Source organism: Carettochelys insculpta, chromosome 17 (assembly GCF_033958435.1).
Source record: "Carettochelys insculpta isolate YL-2023 chromosome 17, ASM3395843v1, whole genome shotgun sequence".
NCBI lineage: Eukaryota > Metazoa > Chordata > Testudines > Carettochelyidae > Carettochelys > Carettochelys insculpta.
In genome coordinates, this window is record NC_134153.1 from 18,399,580 (window position 1) to 18,420,616 (window position 21,037).

Consider the following 21,037-nt stretch of genomic DNA (forward strand, 5'->3'; position numbering starts at 1 on the left):
TCATCCAGTGAGGAAATATAAACCAACCTGGAGTACCCTATTCTCATACTGTCTTTGGAGAGCACCTTAAATTGGGTAGAGCAGCTGAAAACAGGTGTAGGGGAAAGTTAACAAAGGAGTTGTGAATAGATGTAGTAACATTTCAGAAGATGCCCAAGTGCAGAAGAAACTGTTAGGTTAAAAGGAGCATTTTAAATAATGTAAGAAAGAGCTGAGTTACTCATTCTACAAGGTAACAGCCAGGAGACCAAACTTCTTCCTCGGTCACAGAGAAGACTAACCTGCCCCCAAAAGCAGTGTTTCACTTGGTATGTCTACACTGCAATGTAACCTGGGTCTGCAGAAAAAGGTTTGTAGACTTGGACTCTGACCCACCTCCCTGATTCCTAAATGGTTGATGACCTGAAACAAATGTGTACAGTATACATATACCCAGAAGGAACTTAAACTATTCTCCAAGGAGCCTTGTGTCCTCAGCAGTTATTCAGGCCCTCAATTCAATGTACTTGGAAGATATAGTCTGTTGGTTAAACTGAGATGTGTTGACTAGCATGCCCTTGAGTAATCTATTTTTATATAAAGTTAATTGCAATAAGTCTTCATACATTCAGAAAGAAACTGTTTGCTTGTTTAATAGTGTAGGATATGGGACATGAGTCCTCAGAGTACCTCAGCATTCTGCTTCTTGGTGCAAGTCAAAGCATTGCTATTGATTCATAAAGCCCAGTGTGGCCTAGGTACTGGCTTCCTAAAATGCCCATCTCTTCACCACAGCAGCTGAGATGAGCTGATGCAGTCTGGCTAACACTCCCTGGGTTAGCACATTCTCATGTGAACTGTCCTCTAACCCACTAATTTACACTGGCTGGAGGAGGAGGGTTATAGGAGTCGGCCTGGAGCAGGAAGCCACTCAAATCAGTGATCATGTTTTAGAGTGCCTGTGTGCATACAGACTTGAGAGGGCAGGAGACATGGGCATCTTTAACACCCCACAAAAATCTGCAAGAAATTAAAATAGAAAAGTAACATTATTACAAAAAATAAATGGTGACAGCAAAACTGGACAGTCAGCATGGCCCCAGCACTGAATAAGGCTAGGTGGGTACTAAACCAGCAAACCAAGTAGTCCCTAAATCAGTTAGGTGCAGTGATTTTTTTTTTTTTGGTGCCAGTACTTACTGGTCTGGCAGCTGGCTGAGTACTGACTCAGTTTTTTTTGGTTGGTTGGTTTTTGGTTGTTTGTTTTTAAACAAAAGGCACTGGTTACACAAGACAAGGTGCAATAACATACACAGAAGTAGAAGCAGTAGCAGAAGAATGCAGCCGAAGGGAAATGTTGAGAGTTAGGGTGTTTTACAGAAAATGTGGATAGAAAGAAATAAAACACGAGGGATACAGCTACACAAGAGGATTTTTCTGGCAAAACCAGGCTTTTGTCAGGAAAACCCATAGAGCATCTACACACAAAATGCAATTTGTTGGGAGCTTTCCGGCAAAACCCAGCACATCCACTGGCAGTATTATATCTGTGTGCGTTGAAGTATAATGCCTCTCTGGACATTATCCTGTTGAGAAAACAGCTTTTTGTCAACAGAGGGGTCCTCCATGGTCTGGGCCACCTGGAGACAGGAGGCGTCCTCCCCACCCCAAGTGGGGCTCTAGCGCCTGTGCCTCCAAATGCATTTAAAGGCACAGGAGGCCCTGGAAGTCCCATAAAGGAAGCCAGTGGCATGACTCCAGGCTGGTAGCACTCGGCTAGCACCATACCCTGGCAGCCACTCCCTGAACTATTTAAAGATGTCACAGGCTGCCCGAGACCACTCTGGCCCCTCCCAGGGCTGACGAGGTGTCTCAGCACACATCCTGGAGCAGCAGGCAGTGGGCCCCATCCTGATCTGGCCCCAAGATCCAGGACCCATTTGCCCTGTGGGCCGACAAGCCCATCCTGTTGGACACAAGCATCACAACAGCCCGAGCTACACCTACATTGCTGGAGCCCTGGTGGACCGCGGCCACCCTGTCCACAGCCTTGAGCAGGTGCAAGCGAAGATGGAAGTGCTCCACCAGGGCTATCTGCGTGTTTGAGATGCACCATGGGGTTTGGGGGCTGGGATGGCCACATGCCCTTATTACACTGATCTGTACCATCTCCTTGGGGACACTAAAGGTGCACTCAGCCATGCAATGGTGGACACTGGGGAGGAGGCCCCTCCCTGACGCAGCCAGTGGTAAGGAGCCTGGAACCCTGCCAGAACCAGCCCCCTGATCCCAAGTCCAGCCAGGGGATGCTCATCATAGCCCTGGACTTGGATCCCTCCAGTGCTACCACCTCAGCATAGGCATCTCTGGACTTCTTCATTGGCTTTCCAGTGAGTACACCACAGGTCGCACACCCTGGGGCTGAGTGGGGCAGGGAGTGCCCCAAGGCTTGTCAGGGCAGCTCAGCCAGAAACCCACACCATAGGCCCAGCCCATGCACCATGTACATAGCAGTGTGTCCCACTTGGACCCAGCAGGCAGCTCCCGAGCATGGATACTGGCCTGCTGCAAGCCCCACAGGGGGCTGTATGAACCCCACGGCCCTAGAGGAGAGGGGGTGAGGCTAGCCCTGCTGTGGCTGGAGATGGGACAGCTGCACAGGCCTAGGCCCATCCTCCCCACGATCACCACTGGGGAGTGCAGCTCACGAGTACACCAATAGGAAGCACCCACCCCTGTGAATAGTCACTGTAAGCTGCACACTTGTGGAGGGGGAGATGAGGGAGGGCCCACCTGTGCCTGGCTCGCTCACCATCCATGCCAGGACCCCACCATGGCCAGCCCCCATCCAGCGATGGGGGTGTGTTGCAGTCAGGCTGGTCCCCATAACACCACAGGCTCCCCAGGTGTGCGGAGCAGGGACAACCATGTCTCATGGCCCAGGGGCTGCTGCTCATGAGGGGGCAGGACCTCAGGAGTTCTGCTGTGGGAAGGGCTCACCTTCGCCCCTTTACAAGTGCACCGGCCAAGGGCTGGATCAGCCCCACCCTGCGCACCCAGGCAGCCCCAGGGAGGAGCCGGAGCTCATGGAACCTAGAGCAGCACCCCTTGAGACTGTAGCCCACCAGCAGCAGGGTGTGCCCATGCCCAGAGGGGACATAGCCACCTGAAGAATGACACCCTCCATGCCTACACTGAGCAGCAGCAGCTGCAGTGGGAAGAGTAGCAGAGGGAGTGGGGGCAGGCCTCCAACTAGTGGTGGGCCCAGCTCGACCACCTAACTGGACCTTGTGGAGCCCTGGCTGGCCTGGACCACTGTGCCCACAGCCCCTACTGCCCTGCTTCTTTCCACCCTCACCCCTCCAGGCCTTGGTCCCCTTGACCCGATGCCCTTCAGTGGGTAATGGACATCGCCAGTGCCCATGCCCTCTAGATTTGACCCTGTAGTAGCCCCCGCACCGCCCCAGGATCGTGACCTCAGGTCAGGAGGGGATCTCATGGCTGACTTGGCTTGTGGTCCTCTACCCCTGCCATGGATTAAGGCCTTCCTCCAGTTGAGATGCCCCCACATACCAACCCCCACCCCCCACACACAGGGTATGTAGCAGGCACATTGCCCCTTGTAAATAGTTCTTTCACGTTTATTGTTTACAACATTCTATTTTGTTGAGTAAAAATATATTTTTAAGCACCACCCCTGCGTTCCTCCTTGTTGGGTGGGGGTTGGTCAAAGGGAGGAGTCATGGGGAGGGGTGTGGGCCCAAGGTGCCCCCCAAGGGTTCCCTGAGGAGGGTCATTGGGGGCTGTGAGCAAAGCTCTCCTTCAGGGCCTCCCAAATGCACAGACTGTCCTCGTGCACTTGGTTGGGAGCCATGCCCAGCTGTTCGTAGGGGCTCCTACCCCTGAGGAAGTCCTCCGCCTTCTACTCTAGTGGGTTGTGGAGAACACAACAGGTAGCCACAATGTAGGGGACATTCTGCTCCCCTGTCAAGATGGATTAGGAGCCAGTGGAACTTCCCTTTCAAGCTCCCGAAGGTGCACTCAGCTTGGTTCTGTCCCTGGGTAAGGTGGTCATTGAAGACTTCCTGGGTGGGGTCCTGGTGCCTAGCATAGACCCTCATCAGCCATGACATGACTGGGTAGGCTGCACCCCCCACCATGCACAAAGGCATCTGCATGTCCCCAATGGCCAACTCCCAATGGGGCATGCAGGTGCCCACTTCCATGCTCGGGAACATGCTGGAGTTCTGGAATGCCCTGGTCTTGTGGGTCTGGCCCAACCACCTGACATACCCATATAGGAACTGTCCTTGGTGATCCACCAGGGCCTGCATGACCATGGAGTGGCAGCCCTTCCTATTGACATAACACGCGGTGCTGTGTTCTGGGGCCCGGATGGGGATGTAGGTCCCGTCAAGCACCCCAAAACAACTGGGGAAGCTGATGTGGACAAGCCTTCACAACAAGATCATGTTGATGGCCCACATCACCTGCAAAAGGGGAAGATAGGACATGCCAATGAGAGATGGGGGGATAGCGCCCCTGGGCCCCAGTGAGCTCCACAGCCTCCTCTCCCCTCTCTCCCTTGCTCCCCATCCTCTCCCTCCCTCCCCCACATGCAGGGCCTGAGGCTTGAGGGTGCCTTACCAGAAAAATACATCCCGGATGATGGACCTCCTGATGTTGAATTGGTGGCCCACAGTGGTAGCTGTTGGGTGTGACCAGCTTCCACAAAGCAAGGATGGGCTGCATGTTGGTGTCCTGTCATCGGAGGGCAGGGGCAAGCCAGGTGCATAGCTCGAGAAAAGTCTCCTTGCACATCCTGAAGTTCTGTGTCCACTGCTGATCGCCCCATTGCTCCATGACCAGCTGGTCCCACCAATCGAAGCTGACGGAATACTGCCTGAGCACCCGAGGGGGAGAGGAGAGGCAGTGCACTGAGGGTGTGCTTTGCAGGCTGCCTATTGGGGTCATCCCCCCAGACGTGGCAGAACACACCAATCAGGATGAGAGGCAGGGCCAGCAGCAGCTGGTCCTCAGTCCAGGGTAACCTTGGGCACTGCTCTGGCATGGTAGTGGTCAGGTAAGAACTGTTTCCCACTCCAATGGCTAGAGAGCCCTGCACTAGCTTCGCTGTCCTTCCAGGAGGTAGGCAAGCCTCAGCATGGGCAGGGAGCAAGGGTCGTGTGTGGGTGGGTCTTTAAGGATGCATGGAGCCAGCAGTGCTGGAAGGACTTGCCCTCCATGCAAGACTCACTTCCAGGGTTTTGGGGCTGCTTCTGACAATAGAGCTGCTGGAGCATGTGGCCGCTTTCTATCATTTTGTGTGTAGATGCAATCTGTCAACAGAACTTTGCTGGGAAATCCCTTCCAACAGTCGCTTCTGTCAACAGATGCTTCCCGTCTAGATATAGCCAGGCTTTCAAAGTAAAAAGATCTGCCTTTCACTCCATAGAAGTCCCTGCCAGTGATTGAAAACACTGATTTAAAACATCTGAGAAGCAGCAATACTATCATGAATGACAGCAGTGAATCTACAATACAATACAAGTGACAAGTCAACTTACCCTAAAATAAGCCACAATATTGAAACTCACAAAGGACCTGAACACAGAATTTCCCATACTGGATGAGATCATTGGCCAACTTAGTTCAATAGCCAGCATCCAACAGTGACCAATACTAAATACTTAAAAAAAAAAATACTCAATGATGCATCAAGTTAGTGGTGCCATGCTGTAAAGTAGGATGAGAGAAGACTTCTTTCCTAATCTCTGCAGTGATAAACTGATGCCCTGAAGCATAAGATCTGTATACCTGTCTTTTCCTTCCTAAACTACAACTACATACAACTTATCCCATCCCCTCCTAACTCTTCTTACTGTGTGTTTCCTATGACCTCCTGAAGCACTGAATTCCTCTGGATGTGTTGTGTAATCGTGCTGCAAATAATTATATAAGGGATTCCATCTATTTTACATCTACCTGCAATTAACTTTCATCAAGCCTACCTCTAGTGCTCAGATGATGAAAAAAAAAGTTTACTCCAGTCTGTTGAGAATCTTCTGGTGCAACTGCTGAATCAATGCCAACTACTGAGATAAAGATAACTACCCAGGGGACAGCACTTCAGAAGGAGCAGTTCACAGGAAAGAATTCTTGGACAACTGCACAAATAAGATGGTGGTAACAGGATATGAGGAATCTCTAGTCAATGCATCTCATGTATTCAAGGGATGAAATGGCTCCTCTTTGGTCAAACTACAGTAAAACCCCAAGAAAACACAATAGCTCTATCATCATTATCAACAACCACCCTGGGCTCAGCCACGATCTGTGTCTGACGCCTCCCTCACTACTTCCTTTCACCTTCTCCTATCCAGTGTGAAGTGGCTTAGTTTCTGTAGACTAGGCCCACACCAATCTACTATATCTACCCATTCTCTGTGGGGTCTGCCTCTCCTATTCAGTAATCCATTATGCCAAATACCAGTGTCTTGACTTTTCACTTGTTCATTCTGCAGGTATGCCCGAACAGCTGTAGCTTTTGTTGTACAACCTTCTGCAGTAGGTTCTCTTTTGCCTCTATCTTCCGATATAATTCCTTGTTGGTGACCTTTTGCATCCATCCTATTCTAAGGATCTTTCTATAACAATTCCTCTCAAATGTCAATATCCTTCTCATCAAATCTTTTGTTATCACCCATGACTCACATCCATATAACACGCTGCTTAAAACACACAATCTGAAGATGCTCAGTTTTGTTCCTAAGCTAATCACTTTGCTTTTCCAGATCTTATCCATCGCCTTCAAACTCACTCTTGCTTTCACTATTTTAGCCACTATTTCCTTCTTACAGTCTAGATTATACATCATGTTGCTCCCCAGATATGTGAACTTCTCTACATTCTAATAACTCTATGCCAAGAAAAAAAAATGGAGAATATATCCAAAACTACAGGAGCAATCAAAAGGGAAGGGTTCAAGTAACAAGATAGAGAGCTTTTTGCCCTAGATCATTCAGTTCACGTCTGGTGCAGATTAGTAAGGAGCAGAGGGTGTTGCTGCACTGTGGGTGTTTTTATAAAGTAGGTGCCTTCAGTCCAATTCCCAGCAGGATGGCATGCCAAGCCACAAAAGATATTACCAGTGGCGCTGACCCTGTCAGTAGCACTAGATAGACAGAGACCAGGACAGCCAGAAGAATGAACTATGTTTATGTCTATAAAGTCCTCAGGGCAAGGACATACCATGTTATTGGTCTCTGCAGTTCTATATACACCTCTTAGTGCTTCCTTGGACAGGGCATGGGGCACAATAGTAGTTGCACTGTTTCTGCCTGTACTGTATAAGAATTGCTGAGAGGATTTCTGCCTGTAGGGCCAGCCTGACACCTTTCACCTGCATTGAGAGCACTTAAATAAAACCCTCCATGCCAAAAACTGAAAATATAAGGTTATTTAAATGTACTATAAGGCAAGACAGGTGCCTTACCAGATCAGTGACGTTTGTCTAGGAACTGTAGCAGCATTATTCAGATACATAAAAAGCCCTTCAGACAACATTTAATATGACAGTACTAAAGACACAAGGTATGCACAGACTGGAGGTGTTCATTCTGAGTCTAGCTCCAGTCATGTATGACGCATTTAAAGAGAGAGAGAGAGACGCTTTAGTGTTCTGAAGAAGAACACTGTAAGTAAAGAAACTACCAGAGCCAACTGTAAACAGATCTGAAATGCATTCTACCTGGCACCTTGCTCCCAATTTAGGGAACTATTTCTTAACTCACACCTTTCAGTTGAAAGATCCCATAAACAGTGACCAGCTGAGACACTGAAGGATGAAAAAGGTAACGGGAACTCAGCATTCTGTAACAGGAAATGTCAGCCCTGATAAAATGAGATGGGATATTTATGGCTTGGAACAAAAATATTAGAATTTTAGATGACTTGCAAAGTGAAGTGCATGTAGCATTCTGTACTTACAGGAAAATTCAAAGGAATGGCATGTAGAATCATGCCTGAAGGATTAAAACCTCTGCTGGCAGCGTTAGACACTTCAGAAAGTTAAACCTTATCAGGGGGCCAAGTTATCTAGAGAGAGGAGCCCTGTGGCTTTCTTTCTGAAGCCCTGGGGCAGCTACTTAAGAAATGTACCCCCAATACGTCTTAGAAAGCAAAAGGCCAAGCCACCATCTGATCAAGCAAAGCATGAAAGCAACATGAGTAATACCCACAGATATGACTACAGTAGCATCATTCCTGACAACTGCAACTCAGCACTAGAACAGCAGAAATCAGTCACAAGGTGAGCACTTGTTAGGTTGAGTGTTACGCTCAGGAAACTATCCCCTCAAGGCATCTTAATCCATATGAAACTGCAGCCAGCTTGTATTATTTCCTGTATAGCAACAGTACATTTATGGTGGGGGGGTGCTATAGAAAGTATCATACATTAATAGTATGGAGGAGAAAAGTTATCTTCCTTTCATTCAATAGCTCAGTCCATCCACAGGCACACAGACGAGGGATCTGCATTTGCTCTTACTATGAGGGCTTCCTGTCCAATTCTACACTATTTGTTTTTATAAGTAACTTGCATTATGGCTGTTTATCAGTGTCATATAACGATGAACCACTCCCAAAGGCTGAAAGAACAGGTAAGCCCCCCAGTGGAGAGGGATGAAGAATTTACTTCATACAGGGAATGGTAACTAACCATGCAAACTCCTCCCATGGGAAATGGTGTTTCCCAGTACAGAAGTGAAACTCAGACTAATGTTTTGCAGCCACCAGTTTTCTTTCTTTGATCCAATCCCTATTCTGGATTCCTGCAAAGCAGATTTCCTGTAAGTCTAACCCGGTTTTCAGGATTTTCTGCCTCAATTCAGATGTATTAACAGGAACTATATTAGGTTAATTATCACTCAGATGTTAAAGCTCCCACTCCTTGGTAAGATTTCAAAGCTAGAAAAGGAGGAACAACAGACTATATTGTCCTTGATCCTTACTAGATCCCGCTACTGCCTTGGCCTATAGAACCACTCAAGGTAGCACAGCTCCTGAATCCATTTATTTCTCATCTGCTGTCAGCTCACCTGAACCAGCACCTTCCCCTCAGCACCCACCGCAGATTTTGCTTCTGCCTATTACCATAGGAGAAGCACACAAACAGAGTTCCTGGAGTATCAGATCCAGCATTCCTGCAAGTTGAGTGCTTAGGCAGATGACCAGGAGAGATTCAGGTGCCAACCAGCTGATTAGCAGAGTGCCCACAGCCATTGTGGGCAGCATGTTGTTTCCGTTGGTGATGCACATCTGTACATGGCTTGGTATACATAAAATTTATTCCACTCATGGGTGGAAAAAATTAGAAGGGAATAATGATCAGCACCATTGCAAGCAGGCAAAGAAATCAGAAGTTCAGGAACTATTCCAGAGAACACAAGAGAGCTGAACTCCAAAGATATGAGGTACTGGGGATAGAAAAGGAGGGATCTGATATTCATTTAACAGCAGAGGGTCAGTATTAAGGATGCATTGGTAAATAATGCATTGGTGAGACTAATTATTCCCAGCACTTGGTCATTTTCACATCTTTTTAACAGAGTGTAGCTCTGCGTGAAGCTCATAACCTGGAGTTTCTGTTTCACAAGAAATTCTAAAAATAATTTTTTAAATTGTAATGAAATGGAATGAATGCTCAAATTTCTACATTTTCCACACAATGAAAATTTTGAATTCAGAACCACTTAAATAATTTATTTAGATAACATTGAAACATTTTGTTTTGATAAAATAGTGTTATATGTTGAATATAAAAATGTATTAATTACAAAGTTAAAACAGTTCATATTAACTTATCAAAATGAAACATTTCAATATCGAAACAAATTATGAAGATGAAAAAAATTTAAATATTTCAAAATTGCATTGAAATTGACAGTTTCTCACAAAACTTTTATTTCAATAAAACTATTTTCCAACCAACTCTAGAACAGACTCATCCTTAAAAACTCTTTTATTCTTAAGAACTTCTAAAATACATCCTTTATCTGGGTACATGTGAGATGTTCCCCAGTTCTCCCTACTCTGCTGATGCAATGCTGGGGGAGACTGGAATATTCCACTGTGCGAATGAAAAAAGGATGTGCATTTAGAAACAGACGATATCGCAACAAGTAAGAGCTTCTGAACACAGCCTCCCCACATACATTTCTACCTTATGTTTTAGAGTGTCTCATTCTGATATCATCATGGGTGCCGAAAAGGGCTAGTTGAGAATTTTTTACTCAAAGTGTTTAAAAGAAAATGGTGTTTCATTAAGCATCTGCTTCCTGCTGACATTTTTGGTACTTCACTGAAATTCCACGTACTGAAATATTCTGACTAAAATCTAAAATATTTTTATTCAAATTGGCACCGCAGTATCTCATGGGAGTTACAGTGACCCATGCTCCCCTATGAGCTGGACAGACTATAACTCCCATGATTCAATATAGCCAGGGACTCCAAGCCTGCAGAAAGTTTTGCATTCAAAACAGCATTTCAGTGGCTCATGGGAATTCTAATTTAGGTGCCTAATGTTCTCATTCTCCTCTAGAGGCTAGAACTACATCTTCAGGGACGTACTGCTCTCCCCCTTCATAGTGAGGAAAAGTTATGGAGTCCCTGACAATGATACATCATGGGAACTACAATTCCCATGAGGCACCAAGTTGCAATTCTGAATCTAAACGGTTGTTTTCCACCAAAGTATTTGCTAAAAAGGCAACATTTTCTGCAGTGCTGAACACAATGCATCTATGTCCATGCAAATACAAACTCTCTTCCCCAACGCCCATCTCTATGCTGGGAAAACAAATTTTAAAGATTCCTAGAGCCCCTGCAGATCCACAGATATCTGTGGCTCATTTTTGTGGACATGAATACAAATGTGTCTAGAATCCTGCAAATCTGCAGATATCCACATTTTCACATCATGGATGTGGCTAGAAATTTTGTATTCATGCAGAGCTCTGCAGATTTCTGTTGTCACACACAGTCATATTTCACTACTGACAGGCTCTAGATAACTGAAGTTTTCAAGATCTTCCACCCCGCCTGGAATAATTTGATTTTTTTTCTCATCTGTCCCCCCTACACACGACACATTATTCTCAATCTCAAATACACCAATACCAAAATTCTGAAACCTCTATAGGACAGTTTCATACTTCCTTGTAAAAAAAAACAAACACCTATACCATACACAGAAGGCGTCCTAAATGCAACAGCAGCATGCCTAAAACCACCTCTCAAGTTTGCTCTGACAGTAATTCTCAATGCTCCGTCTCCCCACTCTACTGAAGACATAGCCTGGAATATCTCCTAGCACATGGGAGAGACTCCTCCGATGCCTGATTAAGACAACTGTACTCACATTTCTTTTAAAGCTGCACAAAAGGGAGTTAACCAAGGATCCACCTTTTCATGAGGTAAAATCTGCAGAGCACTATGGCGACTGATCCCAACACCACCTCTGCAAAGTAAGTCAGTACTACAACCCCCATTTCACAGCGGAGGGAACTGAGGCCAAAGGATTAAGTGGTTTGTCCCACACACAAGTAAAGCAGTGACAGAGCCAGGATTAGAATCAGACCGCATGCCTTTTTCAAATTATTTTTATATTGTGTTATAAGCTCACATAGTACTTTAGGCACTTACAATTAAGAATGAGGAAACAATGCAAGAATAACAGAAAGCAAAAATGCAGATAAAGGAAGGGGATATAGTCCTGTGAGGGCGAAGAGACAGAGGTAATGTATTTGGTAACATCATGGATGACTTCTTTAATTTCTGAAGTGAAATCAAGTTTCACAGGAAAATTATAGGTTAATAAGCACAGGGGAAAAAGTGAGTACAGAGCTCTGAATGAGGAGACAGACACTCTCTCATCTCTGGAGCAAACTTTAGTAGAGATGCTTTAGCAGAAACATGGCTTGTGTAAAGTGCATGAAGGAAAGTCTGGGTGCTGAGATGTAGGAAGGAGCAGAGATGTGCATGGTAAGGATGATAAGCTTGACTGAAATAGGTAGCCAGCCAAGAGATGTGGAAAAGAGGCATAAAGCCAGGTGGCCTTGTCTAATATTTCCAGCCATAGTTATTCAAAGATTAGCATCTGTCAATTCTGACTGTCTCTGGATTATATGATAAAATGGGCTTGTGCTTGCTTTTCTGATTTTGACAAAATTAACACTTTGTGAATGGGTTTGCAGAGCTGTGACCAGAGACTACACACACTTGCATCCACTGGAATCTGCACCATTTTCACCAACAGAGCACACTTTATTTTTTTTTAATTCCTATACATAATAAGTGAGGAAGGAAAACACAAAGTAACATTTATGATGTCAGGGCAATACTGCCAATTAACCTTGTTTGAGTAAAACCCACAGCTGTGCATTTGAAAGGTGGTGAATACTCAACTACCCACAGATTTATGCAGAAGCCGACACCTGGCCTATGTGCTCACTTAGAGCCATTTGCCCAGACGGGTACCTTGGGACAAGGAACAGCCAACCAAAGTTCTCTTTTTGTGGGGGCAAGGAAGCCAAATGATTGAGCATTTAAACTTTGAGCTGAAGTAATAGATTCTAGTATAGCTTCACATTCAAGGATGTGCACAACGTCTGCTCCATATACTGTATAAGCTTCCTTTACTATTCACTCAGACACAGACTCAGTCAGCTGACTGGGGTTCTACTCAGAGCTCTCCCACTGAATCACTGTGTGAATATGGACTAGTCACTGTCCTGTGCCTCAGTTTCCCCACCTGTAAAATATACACAATGCTGATCCTCATCTGCTAAGAGTTTTGAGAACTATATATAAAAACAAAAAAGCGAGCTACAGATTACAATCATGCTTCCCTGTGGATGATTGCATGTACCTTCCCCCTCTCCTTCACAAAAAATAGATGATCCAACCGTCTGAATCATTATAGCTAAAAGATTATTTTGTGAGCATAGGAATTGCCCAACTGGGCCAAACCTAAGACCCCTGTAGTCCAACAGCCTGGTCTCTAACTGGCCAGAACAAGATGCTTCACAGGAATGTATAAGCACCCCATTTAGCATGCAAACATAAAACAATCTGCCCCCATAATACAGATGTTATTCTGTTCTCTTACAGATTAGTGCAAACTTGGAAGTGCAAAGTTTACAACCCTTTCCAAGCATACTGTGAATATGTTGCTTTGTGGCTTTATTTATTAAGTGCCTGAAAGTGTGACAGGTGTTTTACACATACACAAGACAGGTCCCTATCTTAAGGTGTTTGTCATTTACACACCTTTTAAATAGAAAAATGATGCAATTATGAATTAAAACCTCTCTTATTTTCCTCCTATCATCATCCTGCTTTGTATCCCTCCAGACAACCATTACTCTCCTCAGTGATATCATGATCATATTGCTTCGCACTCCATGACTATCCCTATGTTGTGGTCTCCTCCTCTTTTACATTTTTATTGTAAGCATTTCGGAACAAGGACGTTGTCATTCCCTCTTTCTCTAATGCAGTGCTTCTCAAATGGTGTTCTGCTGAACCCCACATTTCCACAAAGTGAAAATAAGGGTTCCACAAGAAAATTCCATTACAATAATATTTTATGAATTTAAATAATTAATATTTAAGCATTTATGAATGTTATTAAAAACAATTTTCATTCGTGTTTGCCACAATAAATGTCCCTGTATAATGTCAGCTTAGCCAGAGAGTGGGGACAATAATGCCACTACTCAGAGCTGCATGTGCAGTCAGACAGTGATGCAATTGCCTGTTACATACCACCATTAATTCTCATACACTCTCAGGGAACATGGATCATTTTGGGGCAGCTCACGTCAAGAATATTCAGCTTTAACAAGACATGCAATTCATCAGTTGTTACCCTTCACCAACACATACTTGTGCTAAACTTCATTCTCAAATTACACAGCAACAAAAATGAAATACAGAAATCGACAGACTGCCGCACCACATACGTGAATCCAACTTTCCAGTATTAAACTACATATGAAAAGACTTTACCAAGAAAAGAAGAAAAAACAGTCTTTGCATTGAAAACTGCCAATATAATGCATATTAGTTTTTGAGCTTTATTTTTGTACACATTAAATGTGATTGTTGTTTTTAAATATGTGCAATTAAACTAAATGTTGATCTCATGACCTTGTTTTGCATTTATTTATTGTTATCCTTACTTATTTGTGGTCTACTTTTTCAGCTACATATGTAAGACTTATTAGGGGTTCCGCAAAATTCTTTCAAGTTTAAAAGGGTTTTGTGGCCAAATAAAATTGGGAAACCCTGCTCTAATGCACCATTGACAGCTATGATGCTAAACCACTCAGTAACAATCCTCTGTTGTTCTATTTGTGCTTGCAGACTATATTTTTCAGGGCAGGGACTTCTGCTTTGGCTCACTTTTACCCATCCTAGAGTACCATGTAAAATATGGCACACAAAGCATTAAAATAAACTTAAACAGTTTTACTCTACCAGTGATGATAATCAACTAACCTTACTTAGAATTTCATATATTTCATAGAATACTGAACTGGAAGAACTTCAAGAGGTCATCAAGTCGAGTCCCCTCCCCTCATGGCACGATCAAACACTATCTAGATCATCCTGTTAGATATTTAACCAACCTGTTCTTAAATATCTCCAATGATGGAGATTCTACAACCTCCCTAGGCAATAGTTATGAACTGTTAACTAATTTCCAACATAGAACTCCCTTGCTGCAATTTAAGCCCATTGTTTCTTGTCCTATCATCAGAGGTTAAGGAGAACAGTTTTTCTCCCTCCTCCTTGTAACATATTTTTAGGTACTTAAAAGCAGCTATCATGTCTCCTCTCAGCTTCCTCTTTTCCAAACTAAACAAACCAAATTATTTTAATCATTTCTTAATGGTCATATTTACCAGACCTTTAATCATCCCTCTCCAGCATGACTGTGAACCCTTAATAACTACCCCTCTGTGAATGATTATCCAACCAATTAGGCACCCACCTGACAGTAGGCCCATCTGGGTTGCATTTCCCTAGTTTACTGATAAGAAGGTCATGTAATACCGTAACAAATGCTTTACTATGCTGCTAAGATAATTTTTCTACCGTGACACTTTGACTATGTCACCTCTCTCTGCACCCTACAGTAGTAGCTCCCCCCTCTCCGTCACATCAAACATTAGCTGCCTATATTCACTTTCAAGGCCAATCTTCACTCTATCATTTGTTAGTTGACAATGCTGATCTTGGATCAAACCAGGATGTCAGCCTCCACTGCTTCCTTGTTAAACTTTCAAACAAACAACTTTATGCTTTCCTCTTATGCTGCCCCACATGTTTGGGAGACATTTTCTGTAAACATCCCTAAAAGGAATTCAGAATTCTCTCTTTGCTATAATGCCTACAAACAACCTGACAACAGTTTAGCAACTGGTGTGCAGAGACCATTGCTTTATCATGTTGACCAGTCTTGTCTCATTATATTTCATTGGTCAGTCTCCATCGGGTGTCTCTTGTCATATTAAGACTGTAACGTCCCTGGAGCCGTGACCATCTTTTTGTTCTGCGTTCTTGTACAATGGAGCCCTGATCCATGCCTCTTAGGTGCTATATAATACAAATATTGAATAATAATTCATTTTTCAACTTGTCTTGTTCCCTTTTCTGTAACACTTTACCCCATACTCGAAGGAGTCCATGTTCATGGTTCGTTAAAAAAAGGCAGTAATCCTCTTACTTGGGTTCTCCATGCAGGCAAAGTCATGGCAAATGGGGTTTAATGGCTATTTACTGGGAGAACAAGGGGGGAATGGGGGCAATGGTATGACCAACCTAATCTACATCACAATGTCTGGCAGAGAGTAAAGCAAATCACATCAGGTTACAGAATACCAAGAAGCTTCAGTTACAGTGCCAATTCAATCAACTACATTTTTTTGTCTACATTTAAACGTTTGGAGCCTCTTGCATATGAAATAGATGCTGAGGTCCTGTGGGAGCCACCTCAGGCTCTTCCTCCTCATTCTTTCGAGGGTAGAATTACCATCAAAAGTTAAAAAAGATAATAAAACCCATGTGAAATAAGAAGCACCATTACTCAAAAAAGACTCACATTGACTTAACAGGAGTCAAATCAGCTCCCTAGTAAGTGTTGCACAGTAGTCAGGCCACAGCACAAGTCAGGACTCCTGGGTTGTAGTTCTGGCCCTACCAGGGATTCACTTTATGATCTTGAGTAAGATCCTTCATCTCTCTGTGCCTCAAGTTCACCATCTGTAAAATGGGGGCAGTGAGGCTCATCCATCTTCATAAAGTGGAAGGGGATCCTGTGACATTTCACAGAATATGGAGAATATGCATTGTTTCTTGCCTGTTAACTTCTGCATAGAATGTATAGATATTTGTGTGTTTGTAGAAGTAAAATGGGTTCCCTTTGCAAACATCCCCAACACTAGTATTTTGCACATTTAAGAAGATCTAGAGTATTCAGACAGATGAATAAATTATGTCATGCTTATATATAAGTACACTTTTCTCTTGATAAACTCTAAGGAAGAAGAGTACAGAGTTTATTTTTAGTAATGTTAAATTAAGGCATGCTACAGTACAAGGCCACATGTGTAGTACATCTTAAAAACTAGTTCAAAAATGTACTTTTTAAAAATATTGTATATAGGTTGAACCTGGATTTGATTCCCATCCCAGCAATATGCCAGAACTTTGTAAAAACATCAGGATTATTTAGGATTTTTTGTTGTTGTTTTCATATGAATTTCTGATGACATTCAGGGTTCCAAAAATAATTATACTAAATTATGAGAGGTTGCAGAAATACAGCATGGGCTAAGAAATCATATAAAAGAACATACGACACAGTTCAGGGCAACGCCCTCAATTCCTACTGCTGACAATGGGAGGTGGGGGCACTCATGCTCCTTGTAGGGCCAAGCCTGTCCCGTCTCCCTGCCCCTCACAGATTAGTAATATGTCCAAATGAGAAAAATAAGATCGAGCCCAGAAAAACATCCAACAATATTCTGAACATTGATGGTCAATGGAAGGAGGTTCTGAGACAGCAACAGCAGTAGAGAGAGAGACTGGAGGCAAGAACAGACAGTAAGCCATGTACAAGCTTCTAGTGCAAAACGGCAGCAAGTAAAATGAGTTGAGGTTTTGCATGAGCGTGAACGTCAGGTCAGTGGCTGTGGCCTGGCCCATGGTAAAATGAGGGGAGATGTGGCAGGTTTTGAGCACCTGGATCTCAGGCCCTACTGGAATCAGTTGGAATCAAGATGAAAAGTAAAGAGATAGCTCTTAGTAATAGGCTAATGAAACCAGTTTTTAGCACTCATCCTCCAGACCAGCACCCACACCACCCACTTCCCTATCCATTCCAGAATGCATTCCATTAACCTGTGGAGCACAGCCTCATATGCAGACACCAGCCCAGCTGCAATGAGGTTGTTGGTTCCATCACAGAAACACTGCTACAAAAATATGCCTTGCCTGATCAAAACTGATACCAAAGGGTCATTAATTAATCAAAAAACCCCAAACAAATCCATGTGCTTACTGGATGGACGTTGTCCTTTGGCAATGAAAGAGTTACATGAAACCTGGGGAGAAGGGTGGTGTTAATAAGACTTTCCTTTTTTTTTGGGGTGGGGACTGCTCAGTATTAGTAAATAGGGCCTGAAAGTTCCTAATCAATATGGCTAAGTTCCACCTGCTAACGAAGGATAAAAATAGTCTGTGTATTACTATGTGAAAGAAAACACACACACACACACACACACACACACACCATGGAACTGGCACTGCAGTATGGTTGGGGGATGGGCAGCTAAAAGAGAAGCTGCGGTAATCGCGGCGACTCCTGCAGGCTGAGCTCTACTGGGTAAACTACACTGAAACACTGTGTAACAGCAACTGCCAGACACATAGCAATTGCAATCAGCTGAACCAGAGAGAAAGGACTAGAATTTTCAAGGGAGGTCAGGAAAAATCCTTTATTTCTATTGGCTAGGAGAGTGCGCCCTCGCACAAAAACACACAAATGCTCCCTTCCTCTCTTTTTGGAGACTATCTTGATATTTTTGTGTTGTCAAACCAGACTCTTTAGAAGCAGCTTTAGAAATATTTGCAGGTTAGGTGCATCTGTGCAGGAGCAATGTGGGGAAGAGGGATTAACAACCACCAAAGATGAGCTTGCAACAGTACTGCTACTACAAAAATAGAATCACTACACAACTTTTTTTCTACAAGTGTACCAGCTATGCTTCCTAGAGCATTTAGGTGCACAACTGAATTGAAAACGAAGGGTGAATAAATTATTTTTATTTCATGTTCAACCTACATTGACACTTTGACTCTGCAGCAAAATGACTGTTACCAAAAATGTGTATCTGTGTGGAATATAAATATACTATGAAATGGCTTTTAAAAGTCTGCCCAAGAGAGAGCTTTCTGATTGGCTCCCAATGATGTCAGACATGCATAATGCCTGGTAAAACGTGTGTGTTAACTAGTATAATTTCTGTGTATAAATTCCATGTAATAAGAGCAACCATGACACTGGAGAAAACATATTGCCGGTTAATTATGGCACTTCTTAGGTAATTAAAATGATTTGACCTCAGGCCTTAACGCCATGCAAGCTTACTACTGTTGCCCAGAAATGCACTCACACTGGCCTTTCTTATTGCTTAATAATTCACTGCTTGCTTCTGCTGAGGGAAGCCTTATTTAAAGACATGGTAAATTGTTATCATATTTAAGTTACAAAAGATACACACAGGCACATCTTAATCAATTTAGCTTTGTCTGGTATGGCATCCTGTGCAATTGTATTTAAAGTCAATGATGAGCTAGGTACCGTATCTCTTCAAATGGGAAGGAACTTCCATGCATTATTTTCACTTCTTATTCAAGAAAGGGATTATTAAATTGAGCAATGCATTTAAAAAAAAAAAAAAAAAAAAAAAGCCCTAAGACAAGACAAATCTACACTTTCAGAATCCTACCACAGCCATCAATTAAATCTCTCTCAAAACTTTTTTTTTGGTCCTCAGGGACCAAATAATAGTGAACGGGCTTAACTCTTTAATAGTGAGGTTTACAACTTGTTAGCCAGTGGGGCTATCTGCAACTTCAGCATCAATAGTTTTGCCAGTAGTAGGCATCCTTCAGTCTGCATAGACTATGGATCGCGCCCTTTAAAGTTTCAATTGAGGACTTCATTTACAGCGTCTATTGTGACTATGAAGACCCACACGAGAGTGACAGTCCTTGCTGCATCTCTTGCAGATGTAGTGGGTGTCTAGCAAGTCCTTATTGTGCTTTCTGTGCGCTCGCTTCTCCTCTGCTAGCTGTCTGATCTTCATCTCGCCCTTCTGTAACCTCTGCCTCCATCTGCTGCGGTCATCTGCTAGTTCTTCCTAGTTGTCCAGCTCGATGTCTACCTCTCTGAGGTCTCTCTTGCAGACATCTTTGTAGCGCAACTGGGGGCGTCCGGGAGGTCTTTTGCCAGAGGCTAGCTCACCATACAGGATGTCTTTTGGAATCCTTCCATCATTCATCCTGTGGACGTGGCCAAGCCAGCGGAGCTGACGCTGCCTGAAGAGGGTGTACATGGCTGGGATTCCAACTTGCTTGAGGACAGCGGTGTTGGTCACTCTGTCCTTCCATGATATTCCAAGGATGCGCCTGAGGCAGTGCAAGTGGAAGACGTTCAGCCTCTTTTGACAGACTGCATATTCCAAGTGGAGAAGCAAGGTGGGTGAGATAGTATGTCACTGAGCCAACTTCTGAGGGTGAACAGGACAAGCTTTCGAGTCACACAGAATTCTTCTTTATGACTCTGTAATATCCTGGGACTTACACAGCTGCAATTACACTGCATATTCCAACTGTATTTGCATGGTCATTGCATAACTGGACGTTCCATGTAAAATATTAATTGCACAAGGACTGAAGCAGAGCTTGCAGCCAGTCCTCTTTCTCCATTATATGACCAGATATAAAGAGATTTTTTTTTTAATCTTGGCATGCAGAAGAAGGATTAGACTTTTGTGCAAAGTGCATAGCAGGAAGTATGTCAGCAAGAAATCATAGACCAGGTCTGGAACATATTGAGTTATGTCACACCCTTCCAAGGACTTCTGCTGCCAAATCCAGCTAACTTATATGAGGCACCTATTTATATTTTGTATTCATATTCCCAAAGCAAGAAAACAGACAGGCTACTCAGACACACAGTATGTTGGCCAATTTGCTACCCTAAACTGCATTTTATCACTACCAGATTCACAGTATCATCACTGAAGTTAAAATAAAAAAAAAAAAAAAAGCTGTGTGCGGGTACTAATATTGCTCTTTCTGATCCTCTTTCCAGCACCATATTAACATCAAAAAATGCTACAATTCATCAAAGAAAAAAAAAGTCACCTACAACCACAGTGATTAGAAACATACCACACTCCTCAATTACTCCCTAAGGATCTCTCTACTCTTGAACCTCAGCACATGCCATTGAATATTTCAAGTGGAACCAATTCATTAACTTATAAATAGGACAACTGAAAAGCAGTGAAAGAAACCCAGAGCATTGTTAAATCAACTTCTATCAGGCATGATATTGCATATTAATATTTGCCATCTGCTCATGTTATAACTTTATCACAAAAAAAAAATTCATGAATGTTCAGGAAAATTACTTAAAACCTAAACTTGGCCTCATCAATAGGTTGTGAGGTTTGTTTATTTTACACACACTACTGGAAAACAGAACCTATTCCTGCTTTATAATAAATACACTGGAAAATTCAAAAAAAGAGAAAGAAAAAGGAAAGCACCCGTGCATGCTTGATACTCCAGACTGCAAGAAATTTGCCTCAGGGAGGAGAACTGTGAAAAAGGGTGGGGGAAGGGAAACATTCTGGGAGAGAGAAAATGTGTGTGTGCCAGTTGGAGTCAGGGGAGAGAACTGCTAAGCATT

General features: G+C 43.5%; 1 protein-coding gene across 5 annotated transcripts in view; it reads right to left on the reverse strand.

Moving 5' to 3' along the window:
- BCAS4 (breast carcinoma amplified sequence 4) overlaps positions 1 to 21,037 on the reverse strand; it is a 130,751-nt gene that overhangs the window by 54,509 nt on the left and 55,205 nt on the right. The window contains exons 5-6 of one of the 5 annotated variants that reach the window (XM_075012255.1): positions 4,627 to 4,882; positions 3,901 to 4,469 (exon numbers count right to left, since the gene is read on the reverse strand). The exons of the other annotated variants lie outside the window; for them this stretch is intronic. Of the exons in view, the coding sequence (XP_074868356.1) occupies positions 4,393 to 4,469; positions 4,627 to 4,882 (333 nt within the window). The 3' untranslated portion in view covers positions 3,901 to 4,392. Of the gene's footprint in view, positions 1 to 3,900; positions 4,470 to 4,626; positions 4,883 to 21,037 lie in introns of those variants that run through there. 5 annotated transcript variants of the gene reach the window in all.